The 16,627-nt window shown below is 39.2% G+C and overlaps 1 protein-coding gene across 3 annotated transcripts in view; it reads left to right on the top strand.

Moving 5' to 3' along the window:
• LOC133558157 (ankyrin repeat and fibronectin type-III domain-containing protein 1-like) overlaps positions 1–16,627 on the top strand; it is a 447,422-nt gene that overhangs the window by 332,289 nt on the left and 98,506 nt on the right. For all 3 annotated transcript variants that reach the window (XM_061909324.1, XM_061909322.1, XM_061909323.1), the window contains one exon: positions 9,355–9,477. In XM_061909324.1, the coding sequence (XP_061765308.1) occupies positions 9,355–9,477 (123 nt within the window). The remainder of the gene's footprint in view (positions 1–9,354; positions 9,478–16,627) is intronic.

The following is a 16,627-nucleotide window of genomic DNA, read 5'->3' as shown; positions in this document are numbered from 1 at the left end:
CCACTTTCCTTTTTTACCTTTTCACATCTGATCGCGTCACAATCTGTTATCAATGTGATAAAAGCCAGATACTGGTGGGTATTTCTTGCAGGTGTGCTCACCACCAGTTCAGTGGCCTTTTGGTTAGATTGTCCGCCCTGAGACTGGGAGGTCGTGAGTTCAAACCCCGGCCGAGTCATACCAAAGACTATAAAAATGGGACCCGTTACCTCCCTGCTTGGCACTCAGCATCAAGGGTTGGAATTGGGGGTTAAATAACCTGCTCACTGCTCCCCTCACTTCCCAGGGAGTGGAACATGGGAAAAATGAGTCAAATGCAGAGGATCATTTCACCACAACTAGTGTGTGCGTGACTATCATTGGAATTTTAACTTTATGTTACTGTAAGTACACTAAAGTGTGGAGAAGAAGCACCGGACTTGTGCATCCTCCTCCTTGCATCATTACGCCATGATGTTGCATAGACAGCTGCTTGGTCCGCTGCCAGGTTTGAGGGTCCCAGGCTGACAGTTGCCGACAGATTAGACCCCCCTACCCCCCAATCCCGCTCCCTCACTCCGCAACGACCCACCTGCTTCACATGTCCCCCTTTTTGTTCCTAAACCCCTCAAAGGGATTCCCTGCGCCCCTCATTTATGTCCGCTGCCACCCCGCATGTTTGAAGTGGTGATCCTACACATTCTGGTGCCATCATCCTATTGTCGTGTGTTTGATCCCAATGTCGTGTTTGAAGTCTTACCAGCGCTCCTAATGTAACCGTTGGTGCTGAGCCAAGACGTGTGTGGTAATGATAACCAATGACCAGCCAAAATAATCGCTCTTCTTTATCTTTTTTTTTTTTTTTCCAACCGCCGATGTCAAGCGGTATTAGTGTCACCGGGCGCCAGTAGCTGGCATTCGCAGCCCGCTGCTGCTAATTTAATTAAAAGCCCTTAAAGGAGGATCCTAATACCACCAATTAAAAGGGGGAGACGAAAATCCCACACCTCATTTGGGTGAGTCATACTGGAAAATATGCCTCTTTTGTCTTTGAGGTCAAGCAAGTCTTTGGAGACGCTGGCAGAGGGTCAGTGGTAGAGGTTGTGGGAGTGGGAAAGAAAGTTCTGGTGGCGGAGGAGGAGGGGGTTTGTTCTACGAGATAAGCCATCCTGTGAGGTCATGTCACGGAGAAATCTGGTCATGGCGAGGGCATGGTGGACGCAACGTTTCCTGGGGGAATCTTACAAAATGAATGTTTTTTTTTTTTCCCGAACAAGTTTTAAAAATCACTTAAAATAACTTTTTATAAATGTCCTTTAATTTCACTGCCTAGGTGAGCGCCATTAGTCCTGAAATCTGCTTGTCATTTTCAAACCCCGTTTCCATATGAGTTGGGAAATTGGGTTTGATGTAAATATAAACAGAATACAATGATTTGCAAATCGTTTTCACACCATATTCAATTGAATGCACTACAAAGACAAGATATTTGATGTTCAAACACATCAACTGAATTTTTTTTTTTGCACATAATAGTTAACTTAGGATTTCATGGCTGCAACACACGCCAAAGTAGTTGGGAAAGGGCATGTTCACCACTGTGTTACACCACCTTTTCTTTTAACAACACTCAATAAAAGTTTGGGAACTGAGGAAACTAATTGTTGAAGCTTTGAAAGTGGAATTCTTTCCCATTCTTGTTTTATGTAGAGCAGGGGTGTCAAACTCAAATACAGAGTGGGCCAAAATTCTAAACTGAAAAAAGCCAAGGGCCAAAAATGAACAACTTAACATTTTAATAGGGACCCAAACAAGTTTTGCATTGAATATTGAACAAGCAAGGCTTATATAACTTTATAGTGACATGCAAAATAGAGTTTTGTTGGTAGCGGGGGTGTATATTGTAGCGTCCCGGAAGAGTTAGTGCTGCAAGGGGTTCTGGGTATTTGTTCTGTTGTGTTTATGTTGTGTTACGGTGCGGATGTTCTCCCGAAATGTGTTTGTCATTCTTGTTTGGTGTGGGTTCACAGTGTGGTGTAACAGTGTTAAAGTTGTTTATACGGCCACCCTCAGTGTGACCTGTATTGCTGTTGACCAAGTATGCCTTGCATTCACTTGTGTGTGTGTGTAGAAGTCACATGTATTACGTGACTGGGCCGGCACGCTGTTTGTACGGAGGAAAAGTGGACGTGACAACAGGTTGTAGAGGATGCTAAAAGCAGTACCTTTAAGGCACGCCCCCAATATTGTTGTCCGGGTGGAAATTCGGGAGAATGCTTGCCCCGGGAGATTTTCAGGGGGGCACTGAAATTCGGGATTTTCCTTGAAAAATCGGGAGGGTTGGCAAGTATGAAAATTAGCGTTGAATACGGTGATACAGCGGCACCGCCACTGTATAATACCGGCGGGCCAGCTCTACTGTTAATTTCTTATTGCCTCAAATTTGGCCCGCGGGCCAGAGTTTGACACCCATGATGTAGAGCTTCAGTCGTTCAACAGTCCGGGGTCTCCACTGTCGTATTTTACGCTTCATAATGCGCCACACATTTTCGATGGGAGACATCAAAAGCCATATTGTTGTAACACGTGCTGAATGTGGCTTGGCATTGTCTTGCTGAAATAAGCAGGGGCGCCCATGAAAAAGACTGCGCTTAGATGGCAGCATATGTTGCTCCAAAAAATGTATGTACCTTTCAGCATTAATGGTGCCTTCACAGATGTGTAAGTTACCCATGCCTTGGGCACTAATGTACCCCCATACCATCACAGATGCTGGCTTTTGAACTTTGCGTCAATAACAGTCAGGATGGTTTGCTTCCCCTTTGGTCTGGATGACACGATGTCGAATATTTCTAAAAATAATTTGAAATATGGACTCGTCAGACCAAAGAACACTTCAAGTGTCTGATGAGCATTCCTCAACTTCATCAGTATTTAATGACACATTTCCCAACTTTTTTATCACGTGTTGCCTGCTTCAAATTCTAAAGTTAATGATTATTTGCAAAAAAAAAAAAAAGTTTATCAGTTTGAACATCAAATATGTTGTCTTTGTAGCATATTCAACTGAATATGGGTTGAAAATGATTTGCAAATCATTGTATTCCGTTTATATTTACATCTAACACAATTTCCCAACTCATATGGAAACAGGGTTTGTATGATTGTAGTTTTTTTTTTTTACCGTCTGTTCGGAAGAAGGTAATAAACGTGCATGTTATTAGTTCAGCTCAGTTTCAGTTTCAGTTTATTTTGAACATGCATACTATACAATGTACTGCATCACATATTTTCCAGTTGTTTCATTACAGCACGTCCGAAAAGGAGTAGGAAGAAGCAGAGCTTGTTTAATCCTACCCCTTTTCATATCATAGCAATTGTATCCCATTTTCTTGTTCTCTGTAACAGAACAGTGAACAAATAAATAATATACACCCTAGTAAGGAAACAAAGATTAAATACATAAATAATCTTTGTCTCAATGAAAAAGATGTTCGTCATAAATCTTGTTCTGTGTACTTTGTGAAAACTCGTAGTTTGAACAGTCACTTAAAGTGAATCATATTGGTGCTTTGTTTGATTTCTTTGGTTAATCCATTCCATAAATTTCCACGTACTTATATGCTAAAGGTTTTAAGTGTTGCTCGAGCATACAGATGTTTTAAATTCGATTTTCCTCTAGAGTTATATTTCTCCTCTTTTGTTGAGAAGAATTGTTGTACATTCTTGGGTAGCACATAATACTTTGCTCTGTACATCATTTTAGCCTTTTGCAAATGCACCAAATCGTTGAATTTCAATAATTGTGATTTAATAAATAAAGGGTTTGTATGTTCTCTATATCCAACATTATGGATTATTCTAACTGATCTTTTTTGTAACACAGTTAGTGAATGAAGCGCACATTTGTAGTTATTTCTCCATATTTCTACACAATAACTCAGATATGATATGGTAACAATTGTAAGCAGCAAATAATATGAAGTGATTAGTTGGGATTGTTTGGCGAGAATCTTTTTTTTTTGTAAATCACACATTGAATTGAAATTGAGGTTGCAAACAGGAAGTAGAATTGCAATTGAGTCGAGTTCCTTGAAATTCCATTTGATATTTTTGCTGCACTGCAGAAACATGATTTCCAGTATATCCCATATGTGTCTCATACTATTAGAATTACTATATATTGTTACTTTTTTATTATAAAATATTCTTGCTTTGAACCTCACATACAAATTATACAGGTGAAACTTAAAACAGTTTGAATATCGTCGCGCAAAAGTTTATTGATGTCAGCAATTCAACTTTAAATACGAAACTATGTAATGAAATGTCATTTCAAGCCTTCATATATTATAATTTTGATTTCTTACTGTTTTTGATGATCCCAAATTTTCTGTTCAGTTCAGTTTCAGTTTATTCTAAACATGCATAAGATACAATGTAATGCATTACACAATTCTAGTTGTTTCATTACAGCACGTCCGAAAAGGAGTAGGAAGAAGCAGAACTTATTTAATCCTTAATCCTAACCCTTTTCATGCCATAGCACTTTTATCCTATTTCCTTGTTCTCTGTAACAGAAGCGTGAATAAATAAATGATAAATGAATAATATACACATTAAATACATAAATATTTGTTCAATAACAAAAAAGGAAAAAAAATGATCAAGATGTTCATCATAATTCTTGTTCTGTGTACTTTGTGAACACTTGTAGTTTGAACAGCCTCTTAAAGTGAATCACATTGGTGCTTTGTTTGATTTCTTTGGTTAATCCATTCCATCATTTAATTCCACATACTGATATGATAAAACAGTGATTCTTAACCTTGTTGGAGGTTCCGAACCCCACCAGTTTCATACGCGCATTCACCGAACTCTTCTTTTGTGAAAAATAAAATGTTTTTTTTTCAAATTCAAGACAAAGTTATATCGTTTTATTTTCATGGTGTACAAAATGAACCTTGCATGAACTCACAACAAATAACACACCTGCAAATCAGTGTGACTTCTACTGTTGCCGTATCCATTATACGCCCGTATGGAGAAGTTTGTATTTACACGATGAGTCCATACTTGCCAACCCTCACGATTTTTCCGGGAGAATCCCGAATTCCAGTGCCCCTCCCGAAAATCTCCCTTTACAACCTGTCGTCAGCTCAGTACAATTAAACTTTGCTATCCACAGGTAACCAATGTCAAAGTCTTAGTACTTCTATCAAAAAAAAAAAGTTGAGAAAAGTGTAAATTACATACAAAAGAATTAAGAAAAGTACAAAAAAAAACCACATGGAAATTAATTGGCCCCATTTGTCCACACTACATCCAGTTCTAGTGCTCACAGTTTTTCAGTTTTGTGGAGAAACGTTTAATTTCCGACTGTGACTTTAACTCCAGTGGTGAAGAGTTCCACGGATGTGAGGCCTATGTGAAACTAACAATTGATAACTTATTGTTATCTATCTTTTTATTTTTTTTACTGTTTATACAGTGGGGCAAAAAAAGTATTTAGTCAGCCACCAATTGTGCAAGTTCTCCCACTTAAAATGATGACAGAGGTCTCCAAATTTCATCATAGGTACACTTCAACTGTGAGAACCAGAATGTGAAAAAAAATCCAGGAATTCACATTGTCGGAATTTTAAAGAATTTATTTGTAAATTATGGTGGAAAATAAGTATTTGGTCAACCATTCAAAGCTCTCACTGATGAAAGGAGGTTTTGGCTAAAAATCTCACGATACATGGCCCCATTCATTCTTTCCTTAACACGGATCAATCGTCCTGTCCCCTTAGCAGAAAAACAGCCCCAAAGCATGATGTTTCCACCCCCATGCTTCACAGTAGGTGTGGTGTTCTTGGGATGCAACTCAGTATTATTCTTCCTCCAATCGCCACGAGTTGAGTTTATACCAAATATACATACATATATACATAATATATGTATATATATATATATACATATATATATTTTATTTTTTATTTTTTATTTTTATTTTTTATTTTATTTATTTATTTATTTTTTTCAGTAGTAAGGAACTTTCTACATTTTTCTGCAAGCTTTGCATGGGAAAGCATAGCTCCACCTGGTCGCAACTATGACTTAATATTTTTCTTAAGTTGAGTGTGTTGTAAAAAAATGCATTTTCAAAAGACCATTGTTGGTGTGTGTTGGCTTTTGTTTGGCTTTGCTAGTTTTGGCAAATTTAAGGAACAGAAATGACAATTCCAATCATTAAAACATGTATTTCTCTTACACCCACCAAACTCAACTTAAGAAAAGTATTAAGTCATAGTTGCCTTTTTTACGGTTTTCTGCAAAAGTGCCTTACTTCTGAAATTGATGTTGGATAATGTTAAAATATATGTTTGTTATTATTTAACTTTAGTTTTGTTTGTTATAATACAATATTTTGACCAAACCCTAATGAGTGAAAATATCTAAATGACTTCTGATGTACTTTTATAGCTCTAATTTTGAATTAAACGCCTTGAGCTAACAGTCTAGTTTTTTCGATGAGTACACAAAACGCACATTAACCTGTTAAAACGTTTGCGATTTAATTTATTTACCTTGAATCCTATTTTCTGTTAAAAGTGTAACTGGCAAATTATCCACCAAGTCGAGAAGATTTTTTTTTTCCCCTGTAAAAATGATTTGGCAAACGGAAGGCCTAGTCTGCAACCCTCCCTTGTGTCCTCTGGGAACTTTTGGCATTGTTACAGTATTAAGGAAATATTTCACCATGACATTTTGTGTCCGACAATAATATTTCACGTTGATTGAGTAATTTGCTATTTAAATGTGTTTTAGTACTTTACATGAATCTGCGGTGCTGACTTGTCTGGGATGCATTTTGGTCATCAATAATAAATGTCCAACTTTTATAGCTTTTCAAGCTGTGTGTTTTCTTGTTTGCAAGAACAGAAATAAAACGAAGAGCTTTAGCTGCTCTTGAACGCCCCACTACTAAATCAAAGATCACTGTAATTGTTAATTAGGGAAAATTGTTTAATCAGGGTTACTTTTAAATTGCAGGGAGAATTCTGCTGATAATTAAAAAAAAACAAATAACACTTCAGCTGAAAATTAGATCGGTTTGTAGAGAAAAGATTACAGGTACATGTTTTAATCAGATTAATCACACTTTTGCATTTTGAGTAATTGTGATTAATCGCAGTAAATTACTTGCATGCATGATAATAATTGAAAAAAAAATCTCCGTTTATACACAAATAACATAATGTTTTTGTGATTAATCGCATGAGTTGAGATGTTAACTTTGACAGCCCTAATATACTTGTACACATATAGGACTTGATCTACTAAATGTTTGCGTGTCCTAAAATACACAAACTTGATAGCGCATGCAAAGCTGAGCGACTAAGCTAAGAGGATTGCATCTCGTCAATCAACAAAATACGGAGTGCAATTTATTTAGCATGTTTACCTTCATGAATATGCGCAATACATGCTGATTATCAAAACGCCCACAACATGGGAGGAGGAGATACAAATATATATTTCAATTTTGCAATTTCTGTGTGATTTATTAAGACTGACACTGTTCTGCAGCTGCTGTTTTGCATCTACATTCAGCATGTTTGGAAAGTACGTGCAGACTGGCAAAGTTACAGACAAATGACTGCAAAGTTAGACGATTGACAGAGAGAGAATGTTCTATTTATGTGCATGTCAACATGTTTGGACTGTTTGAAATAAAACTATTAGATGTATTGTCTATTCAGCAATGTCATGTATTTATTTCAATGCTGCTGGATGACTTAAGGGGCTGATTAAACAAATGAAATTGATATTTTTTTGCTGCTGGCATTTTTATTTTTTATGTGTGTGTGTAATATTGGTTATACTTGTATAGCGCTTTTCTACCTTGAAGATACTCAAAAAGCTTTGACAGAATTTCGACATTCACCCATTCACACACACATTCACACACTGATGGCGGGAGCTGCCATGCAACGCACTAACCACGACCCATCAGGAGCAAGGGTGGAGTGTCTTGCGCAAGGGCACATCGTACGTGACTAGGTTGGTAGAAGCTATGGATCGAACCAGGGACCCTTAGGTTTCTGGCACGGCCACTTATCCAACCGCGCCACACCGCCGTTTATGATAGATTAAAAAATAACTTGTAATATGCACTTTCTTTCATTTGGATCATTCCAGACGCACCATCACAACGCTGCAGTGCCTCCCAGAGTACACATTTGGCGTGCTAAAAGTAGGTTCTGTGGAGCATGTGATGCCATAAACTTGTAGGGAAATGAGTATCTCCATTGTGACCGCTAGTATACACGCAATATCTTCATTCGAATATGGCGGTCTGTACCACTTTTGCACAATATCAATTGATGTATTAGTATATTATTTATTTATTATTCATTTTTTCACTGTTTGTGTTTATGATAAATACAAAAATAACTTAAAATATGAAATAATTTCATTTGGATCATTACAGACGCACCATCACAATACAGCAGTGCCTACCAGAGTACACATTAGGCGTGCTAAAAGTAGGTTCTGTTGTCTAGATGGCGCTTCAATAAAGGTTCGAAAACAGTGTTCATAGTATTATAAGTGTGCTACATTTCAACAGCATGGCAAAAAAAATGCCAAAGGTTAAACGTGTAGGCAAATGAGTATCTCCATGGTGACCGCCGGTATACACGCAATGTTTTCATTCGAATATGGGGGTCTGTACCACTTTTGCACAGTATCAATTGATATATTGGTATACTTTTCATTTATTATTTATTTGTTCACTGTTCTGTTACAGAGAACAAGGAAATTGGATACAATTGTTTTGGTATGAAAAGGGGTAGGATTAAATAAGCTCTGCTTCTTCCTACTTCTTTTCGAACATGTTCTAATAAAACAACTGGAATTATGTGCTGCATTACATTCTATCGTATGCACGTTCGAAATAAACTGAACTGAACTGAACATACAGTCTTAGTAAATCACCCACAACTTTCTCACTAAATGGTACAAATAATTTTATAGTTTGCACACACTATTTAGCACGTGTTATTTGGGGTCTAAGTAGATCAGGCTCATACTGTTCATAATTGAATAATATATGACTCAGAGAATATGAATCAAGTTCAACAAATACAAAAATAAAGTTGTTGTTTATTGGCTAGCATTCAGGTGCCTGATTGGGGATTTGATCAGCCTTTTGCTCAAGTTGACCCGGGCAGTGTCGTAAATAAGAATTCCCGGCTGATTATTGGAACAAGAACTCTTCAGCGTTTGGGAGCAGAAGTTTTGATTTGCAGAGCATGACACCCTAGAGAGCTTTATTTCAATGACCTTGTAAACTGTCTAACCTAATCTCCAGTCCCCTTTTCTTAGGTCTGAGTCTGGAATCTCCAAGTTTACCCATCGCCTGTCCCTCAAAGAACGTCCCGCCAAAGCTGAGAAGACCACATCGGAACGAGCCCATTCTTACCGGAGACGCTCCCTCAGTGTTGATTGGTAAGCGCGGAGACCGCGTTTGACGTTTGAGTTTCTTTGGCCAGCGCCCGGCCTCTCCAGTGGCCATGTTCCAGTCAGTCTGCAGGCTGACGCTAAAAGGAGTTGGAAACCAAAAAAAAAAATCTGCTTGCCGTCAATCTTCCTTGTTCCTGGTCTGGCATCCTCACTCAACTTCCTGTTGTGTATCCTGGGCTCTTCCTATCTGGTCCCATTGGAGGGAGGACCCAAATAGCCGTAGATCTTAGTGGTTTGAAGTACAGGTGTAAGGTTCTCCATAGAGTCAAGTAAGGACACAATGTTAGGTTGTACGAGGTCCTTAGTCCACCTTACGAGACTTGTTGTGTGGTCGGGAATGGATGTGTGGTCCGTGAGCTGGATGGCGGCGTTTACTGTACGTGCGGTGTGAGGTCCTTTATTTTTAACAGCCCTGTGTCGCCGGCGAGTGGCTGGACCGGGCCTTTTAAAGTTGATGTGGTCTGGTGTTAATGGAACGCAGCGGAAGATTGGACATGCTTATTTACGAGAAAAACGCTGGGGGCTGCAGCCACAGATCTCACTTTCTCCGCAGTGAGCAGCCATCACGAGAATGACATCATTGTCATCATTGTGGTTAAAAGAAAACCGCAAGCAAATTGATGCCTGCTGAAAACCTCCAATGAATTATTTGCATTGAATTTACTTATCTAATATTATTGTGTGATGATTGCATTATTTTGGAATATGAATTTCAAACTGTCACATGTGCAGTGTTATGTTGGCAAGTATTAAAATTGTGTGAAGTCGAATGCAGCTGTGATAGGCCCAAGCACCCCCCGCACCCCCGAGAGGGACAAGTGGTAGAAAAATGGGTGGATTGATGTTCTTTTGAATTGAGGACTGAAGATGGTGAAGCCTTTGCTTGATCCGTCAATGTGTGTGTGTATATATATATATATATATATATATATATATATATATATATATATATATATATATACGTGTGTTTTTGAGTGTGAATTATATTTATATAGCGCGTTTCTCTGGTGACTCAAAGCCCTTTACATACGTGTATATACATACAGTATATCTATATATATATATATATATATATATATATATATATATATATATATATATATATATATACACATGTGTGTTTGTATCAGTATACATATTTGTATCATATATATATATATATACATATATATATATATATATATATATATATATATACACATGTGTGTTTGTATAAGTATACATATTTGTATCATATATATATATATATGTTTATATATGTATGTGTTTGTATATGTATTTTTATGTGTGTGATTGTGTATTAATATACTTAACAAAAATATAAACACAACACATTGGTTTTTCCTCCCATTTTTCATGAGTTAAGCTCAAAGATCTAAAACTTTTACTATATACACTAAAGGCTGATTCCTCTTAAATATTGTTCTCAAGTCTGTCTAAGTCTGTGTTAGTGAGCATTTCCTTTTTGCTACAATAAACCAACCCACCTCACAGGTTTTGCATATCAAAATGCTGATTAAACAGCATTATTATTGCACAGGTTTGCCTTAGGCTTCCACGATAAAAGGCCACGCTGAAATGTGCAGTTTTATCACACAGCACGATGCTACAGTTGTCGCAAGTTTTGAGGGAGCGTGCAGTTGGCCTGCTGACTGCAGGAATGTCCAACAGAGCTGTCGCTCGTGAATTGAATGTTTATTGCTCAACCAAAAGCCGTCTCCGAAGGTGTGTCAGAGAATTTGGCAGTACATCCAACCAGCCTCAAAAACCGCAGACCACATCTAACCACAGCAGCCCGGGACCTCCACATCCAGCAGTTGCACCTCCATGATTGTCTGAGACCAGCCACCACGACAGCTTTTTAAATGATTGAGTGAAATTTTTTTTTGTAGATTGCATAGTTTAGTACATATTCCGTACAAGTGACCATTAAATGGTAAAATCCGAATAAATTTTTTCAACTTGTTTAAGCCGGGGTCTACGTAAATCAATTCATGGTACAAATTAGTTTGCATAACTAAAGAATTTCTGCACAAACTGTGAGAAACTGTCTCAGGGAAGCTCATCTGCATGCTTGTCATCCTTATCGCGGTCTCGACCTGACTAATTTGTTGTCGTAACCAACTTGAGTGGGCAAATGCTCACATTCGAAAGCATCTGGTATGTTGGAGTGATGTTCTCTTTACGGATGAATCCTGGTTTTCACTGTTCAGGGCAAATGGCAGACAGCGTATGTGGCGTCGTGTGGGAGAGTGGTTTGCTAACATAGACGTTGTGAATCTAGTAAACCATGGTGTGGTTGGAGTTATGGTATGGGTAGGCCTGCAGTATGTTATGGACAATGAATGCAAGTGCATTTTATTAATGGCATTTTTTAATGCACAGGGATGTGACGACGCCCATTTTTGTGTCATTCACTGGAAATCATCACCTCATGTTGCAGCATGACAATGCTAGGATCTGTACACAATTTCTGAAAGTTCTTGTTTAAAAATGGGAGTAAACACAAACGTATTGTGTTTATATTTGTGTTCAGTATATATATATATATATATATTTGTGTATATATGTATGTATATATATATATATATATATATATATATATATATATATATATATATATATATATATGTGTGTGTGTGTACTGTATATGTGTATATATGTGTATACTTGTATGTGTGTATATGTATGTACAGTATATATCATCCATCCATTCATCTACCGCTTATTCCCTTTGGGGTCGCGGGGGGTGCTGGTGCCTATCTCAGCTACAATCGGGCGGAAGGCAGGGTACACCCTGGACAAGTCACCACAGGCGTCACCAGACATATTTCACTGGGGCACGTGCCCCACTGTTGATCTGCAGTGCCCCAGTAAAAATTTCACCAATAAAAAAAAACGCTTCAGAGTTTTAAGTCTACATAACATAGAAAACAGCGCACATACTACTTAGTATGGTAATTGATTGCTACTGTATTCATTCCACGAAACTGAGCACATGGCTACTTGATATGGTGATTTATTCACGTGTGGATCGAGACTTCGGTTGAGAGAGAGAGAGAGAGGGGGGATTCGAATCACTGCGTGAGGTAGGTGACGTTAGCCAACAACAATTTGTTAATTACAATATTTTGATTTTGATTTGACTCAAACTGTAACTCCTAGATGGATTTAAGAAAGTTATTCGCCCGCAGCAAAGAAGAAGCAAGGAATGAGAAATGTAAGTGAAGTCCTAGCTAGCTAGGCAACATCATTGTCTTAAGTTGATGCTAAGTTAGCTAACGTTATTCCTTGTATCAAGAAAAACATATTCATTTGCTGTACGAGCTGTCGGGGGAATTTGCAATGAACATGAAACATAATGTTGGTTATTGTCTGCTGGTTCTGCATCAATGATGATTTGGAGTAAGCATGTGTGAGTTGAGTGCTTCTCAAATGGTTTATCTTCAGGAAGAAAAACAATTTTCCATATCATCAAGTCGTGAGCCACATTTTTAAATCATTCAAGTTTATTTCACAGAAAAATAGCACAGTAGACTTATCTTGTTAATCGGTGTGACTTTGAGTAAAATAATCTTGTTTTGTCACCAGAAAAATGGCTACAGCTAAAGCATCTGGTTTTGTTTCCAGAAAAAATAGTAACATTTCTGTATTTGTTTTCAGAAAGATGGCTGAAAATATTGGGTTTTGTTGCCCCATTTAGATTGTTTTTAAATATATTTCCATGTCTGTCCTGAGTCTTCCTCCAACTTGTTAGTCGGTTTGCCTTTTGCTAAAATACTCACTAATAGTCACTAGAAAAAAGGCTAAAATAATCTGGTTTTGTTGCCACAATTTGATTTTTTTCTCCCTAAACTTTTTTTTTTTTCATGCACACATCTGACTGCGACTCACTGAAAATGACACACAATCCACTTTTATGTCACGAGCCAGCAGTTGGGAACCACTGGTCAACTGTATAACAGTTACTGTAATATTTCCATGTCTGTCCAGAGTGATTGACTACTTTGCAAAAATGAAAACGAGACGTTACAGTTTACTTCTCAGAAAATGATTCCCTGAACAGACACACAAGAGTTGTTCATTTATTCTACTACTGTGGCTTTATTGTTTTGTGTATATTTTATAGTTTTGTGTATCTGAAATAGGATTAGCCACATTGCCATAAATGGAAATTAAATAATACAAAAGAACCCAGAGATGTAGTGGTGCTTTATTTTTTGTTTTAATTTTGTAGATGTTAAATTTGCAGATGATTACTGCAATATATATTTGAAAAAGATTCATTGCTCTTCCTTTTTGCTTTTACCAGTTGCAGTTTAGAAGTCTGGAGTAAAAAAGTGCACAAGTAGGTCAAATGCATTAGTTAATTTCAGGTGGTTAATCAAAGATCCATACAACATAATCTGATATGATTTCCTAGTTTAAAGCACTATTTATGTAGTTTTTATGATAAATAAGTGCTAAAAATGTTTTTGCTTGCGCGCTTTGCACACTCACATGAATTATTTGTGCCCCAGGTGTGCCCCAGTACAGTATTAGGTCTAGTGACGCCCCTGCAAGTCGCCACCTTATTGCAGGGCCAACACAGATAGACAGACAACTTTCACACTCACATTCACACACTACAGCCAATTTAGTGTTGCCAATCAACATATCCCCAGGTGCATGCTTTTGGAAGTGGGAGGAAGTCCCGCATCCACGGGGAGGACATACAAAATCCACACAGAAAGATCCCAAGCCCGGGATTGAACCCCAGACTACTCAGGACCTTCGTATTGTGAGGCAGACGCACTAACCCTTCTTGCACCGTGAAGCCCTGTATATATGTGTATATATACACATATATATATATATATATATATATATATATATATGTATATGTGACAGTTTGACCCCTCACTGTTTGAACTTTGGCTTCCTGTCAAACCATGCACACTTTTTTTTAGTCAGTGGAAAGTATGCGCAACAAACAACTTGTAAGCTGTCACTCACCATGGCTCTGCATGTCTGGCTAAAAGAGTCAGGGTGGGGCTGAAGGCTTTAAGTAGGTGAGCACACCTGTTTTGACTAATTAGGCCTAATTTGGGCCAAGCCATGATTGTCAGGAGCTGGGTGCTGTTGAGGGACACTGGACATTTGAAAGTTGTGTTGTCTAAACCTGAATACACTGTGGACAAAAGTGACTGCTTTAAAAATGCAAAAGTACTATGTGAATACTTTTTAGACATCTGATGGTTATTTATGGTTAAATTTACAAAATAACTGTTTTCTTAATTTCCCCTGTCAAATTGATCCCAGCTAGTGGGCGGGGCAATTGGCTATTTAAGTGGGGGAAATGCCATTTTTCTGCAGTCTGCTGCCTGTCACTGCCAGATGAGGTTCTCTGTCCTGACCAAGAGTTTCTGTCGTCATACATCAAACAACTACTGAGACTGTTGGTGCTTTGTCTTCCTGTTTTGTTCACCTTTTGACACTTTTTGGGATTCAAATAAATGTTTGTAAACTGTTGCCAAATGCGTGACTTGCCATCCTTGATTTGAAGTCTGGTTTGCAAAGGTTACATTACCTTCACCCGAGGCGGGGTGGAGAGCCGCAGAGTTTACAAACATGGCAGAGGTCAGGCCAGAACTGGTTTGAGATCCCAAGTGTCGGAAGTGGCAATGACGGAGACTGATGAGATGGCTGGTCGAGGGGCCACGGCGAAGAGACTGGACCGGACGACAATGGCGGAGGAGCGCGAAGTTGGATGGAACACCGAGGAGTCTGAAGAAGACGTCAAAGGTTTTGAGAACTCTGGGGCTAGGTGGGCTGCTGAGCCACCAAGGACTGAAAGAGTGCTAGGTGATCCTACCCTGTTTAACATGTTCCAAGACTTTTTAATTGGACAGCAATGTAGGGAAGTTTTTTTAGTCCGTGAACTCCAGGAGTTAAAAACTGTCTGTACCAGGCCTAGCCTAGATTACTCACTTGCTAACCGTCCTGATAATAGTCGTTGTGAGCAGTCGCCCAAAACCAGAACTCGCCCACATCCAACTCGTCCTCAAGCGTCGCCGTCCAGAGATGCCTTGCCACCTGACCATCATCTCCGAAAAGGCCCAAAGATGTTCCCTTTCCAGCAGGGTGAGGACATTGAAAACTTTCTTGTCCGCTTCGAGCGCATCGCTCGCACCCGGGGCTGGCCTCAGTCTGATTGGGCCTGCCGACTTGTTCCACTCTTGACCGGCAAAGCCCTGGATGCCTATTCTGCGATGGAGGAAGATGCTTCCAACGTCTACGCTGACCTTAAAGAAGCCCTCCTTGCTAAGTTTGATATCTCTCCTGAGACTTATAGGCTCCAGTTCCGGTCAACCTGAATTCCCCCTGGTGAATCCCCTAAGGAGACTTACAACAGACTCAAAGGTCTCTACCGAAGATGGATCAAGCCAGAGCAGCGTTCCAAAGAAGACATCACAGAGCTTTTCATTCTGGAGCAAATCCTTCGCATGCTGCCCAACGAAATGAAGGTTTGGGTCAAGGAACACGAGCCAGAAGACGGACTTACTGCTGCTAAACTTGCAGGCCAGTACTTGAATGCTCGTAAAGGACTCCGAATGCCAAGGCAGCAGAACAACCGTGTAGCAGCCCAAGGTGCAGCCAACCTGTCAAACCAAAGAGGTGTGCAGAAAGCAGGTGGTTACAGCACCTCAGGGGACAACAGACGTTTCCCAAGACAGAGTCCAGTGAAGGATTGCATCTGCTACCACTGCCAACAGCCAGGGCATCGAGCCCCAGTCTGCCCATTGAAAGGTTCCAAGCAGTCCAGCTTCTGTCAGGTTCCCCATCCCTCTGTGCCAGCTTCAGTCATGGCACCTGCTCTTGCACCCAACCCTGAACCTGAGGCCAAACCTAACATGATGACAGCTTGTGTTAATGGCCCTCCAGTGCAAGCACTGTTGGACAAAGGAAGGGCGTCCCAAATGTACCACATCAACTTTGTGAAGGAATGGAAGGAGAGGAAATCCTCTGTGGAAGGAAAGGATGTCCAGGCCAGTCAAGTACCCACTCAAAGGAAGGATTTTCAAGAGGAAACGGTGATGCTGGCACGGGAAATTGATGTGGAGGAGACAGATCTGTCCATGCTCACTACACCACA

Source organism: Nerophis ophidion, linkage group LG08 (assembly GCF_033978795.1).
Source record: "Nerophis ophidion isolate RoL-2023_Sa linkage group LG08, RoL_Noph_v1.0, whole genome shotgun sequence".
Lineage (NCBI taxonomy): Eukaryota > Metazoa > Chordata > Actinopteri > Syngnathiformes > Syngnathidae > Nerophis > Nerophis ophidion.
The sequence above is the reverse complement of the archived record's forward strand: the minus strand, read 5'-3'. Positions and strand labels throughout refer to the sequence as shown.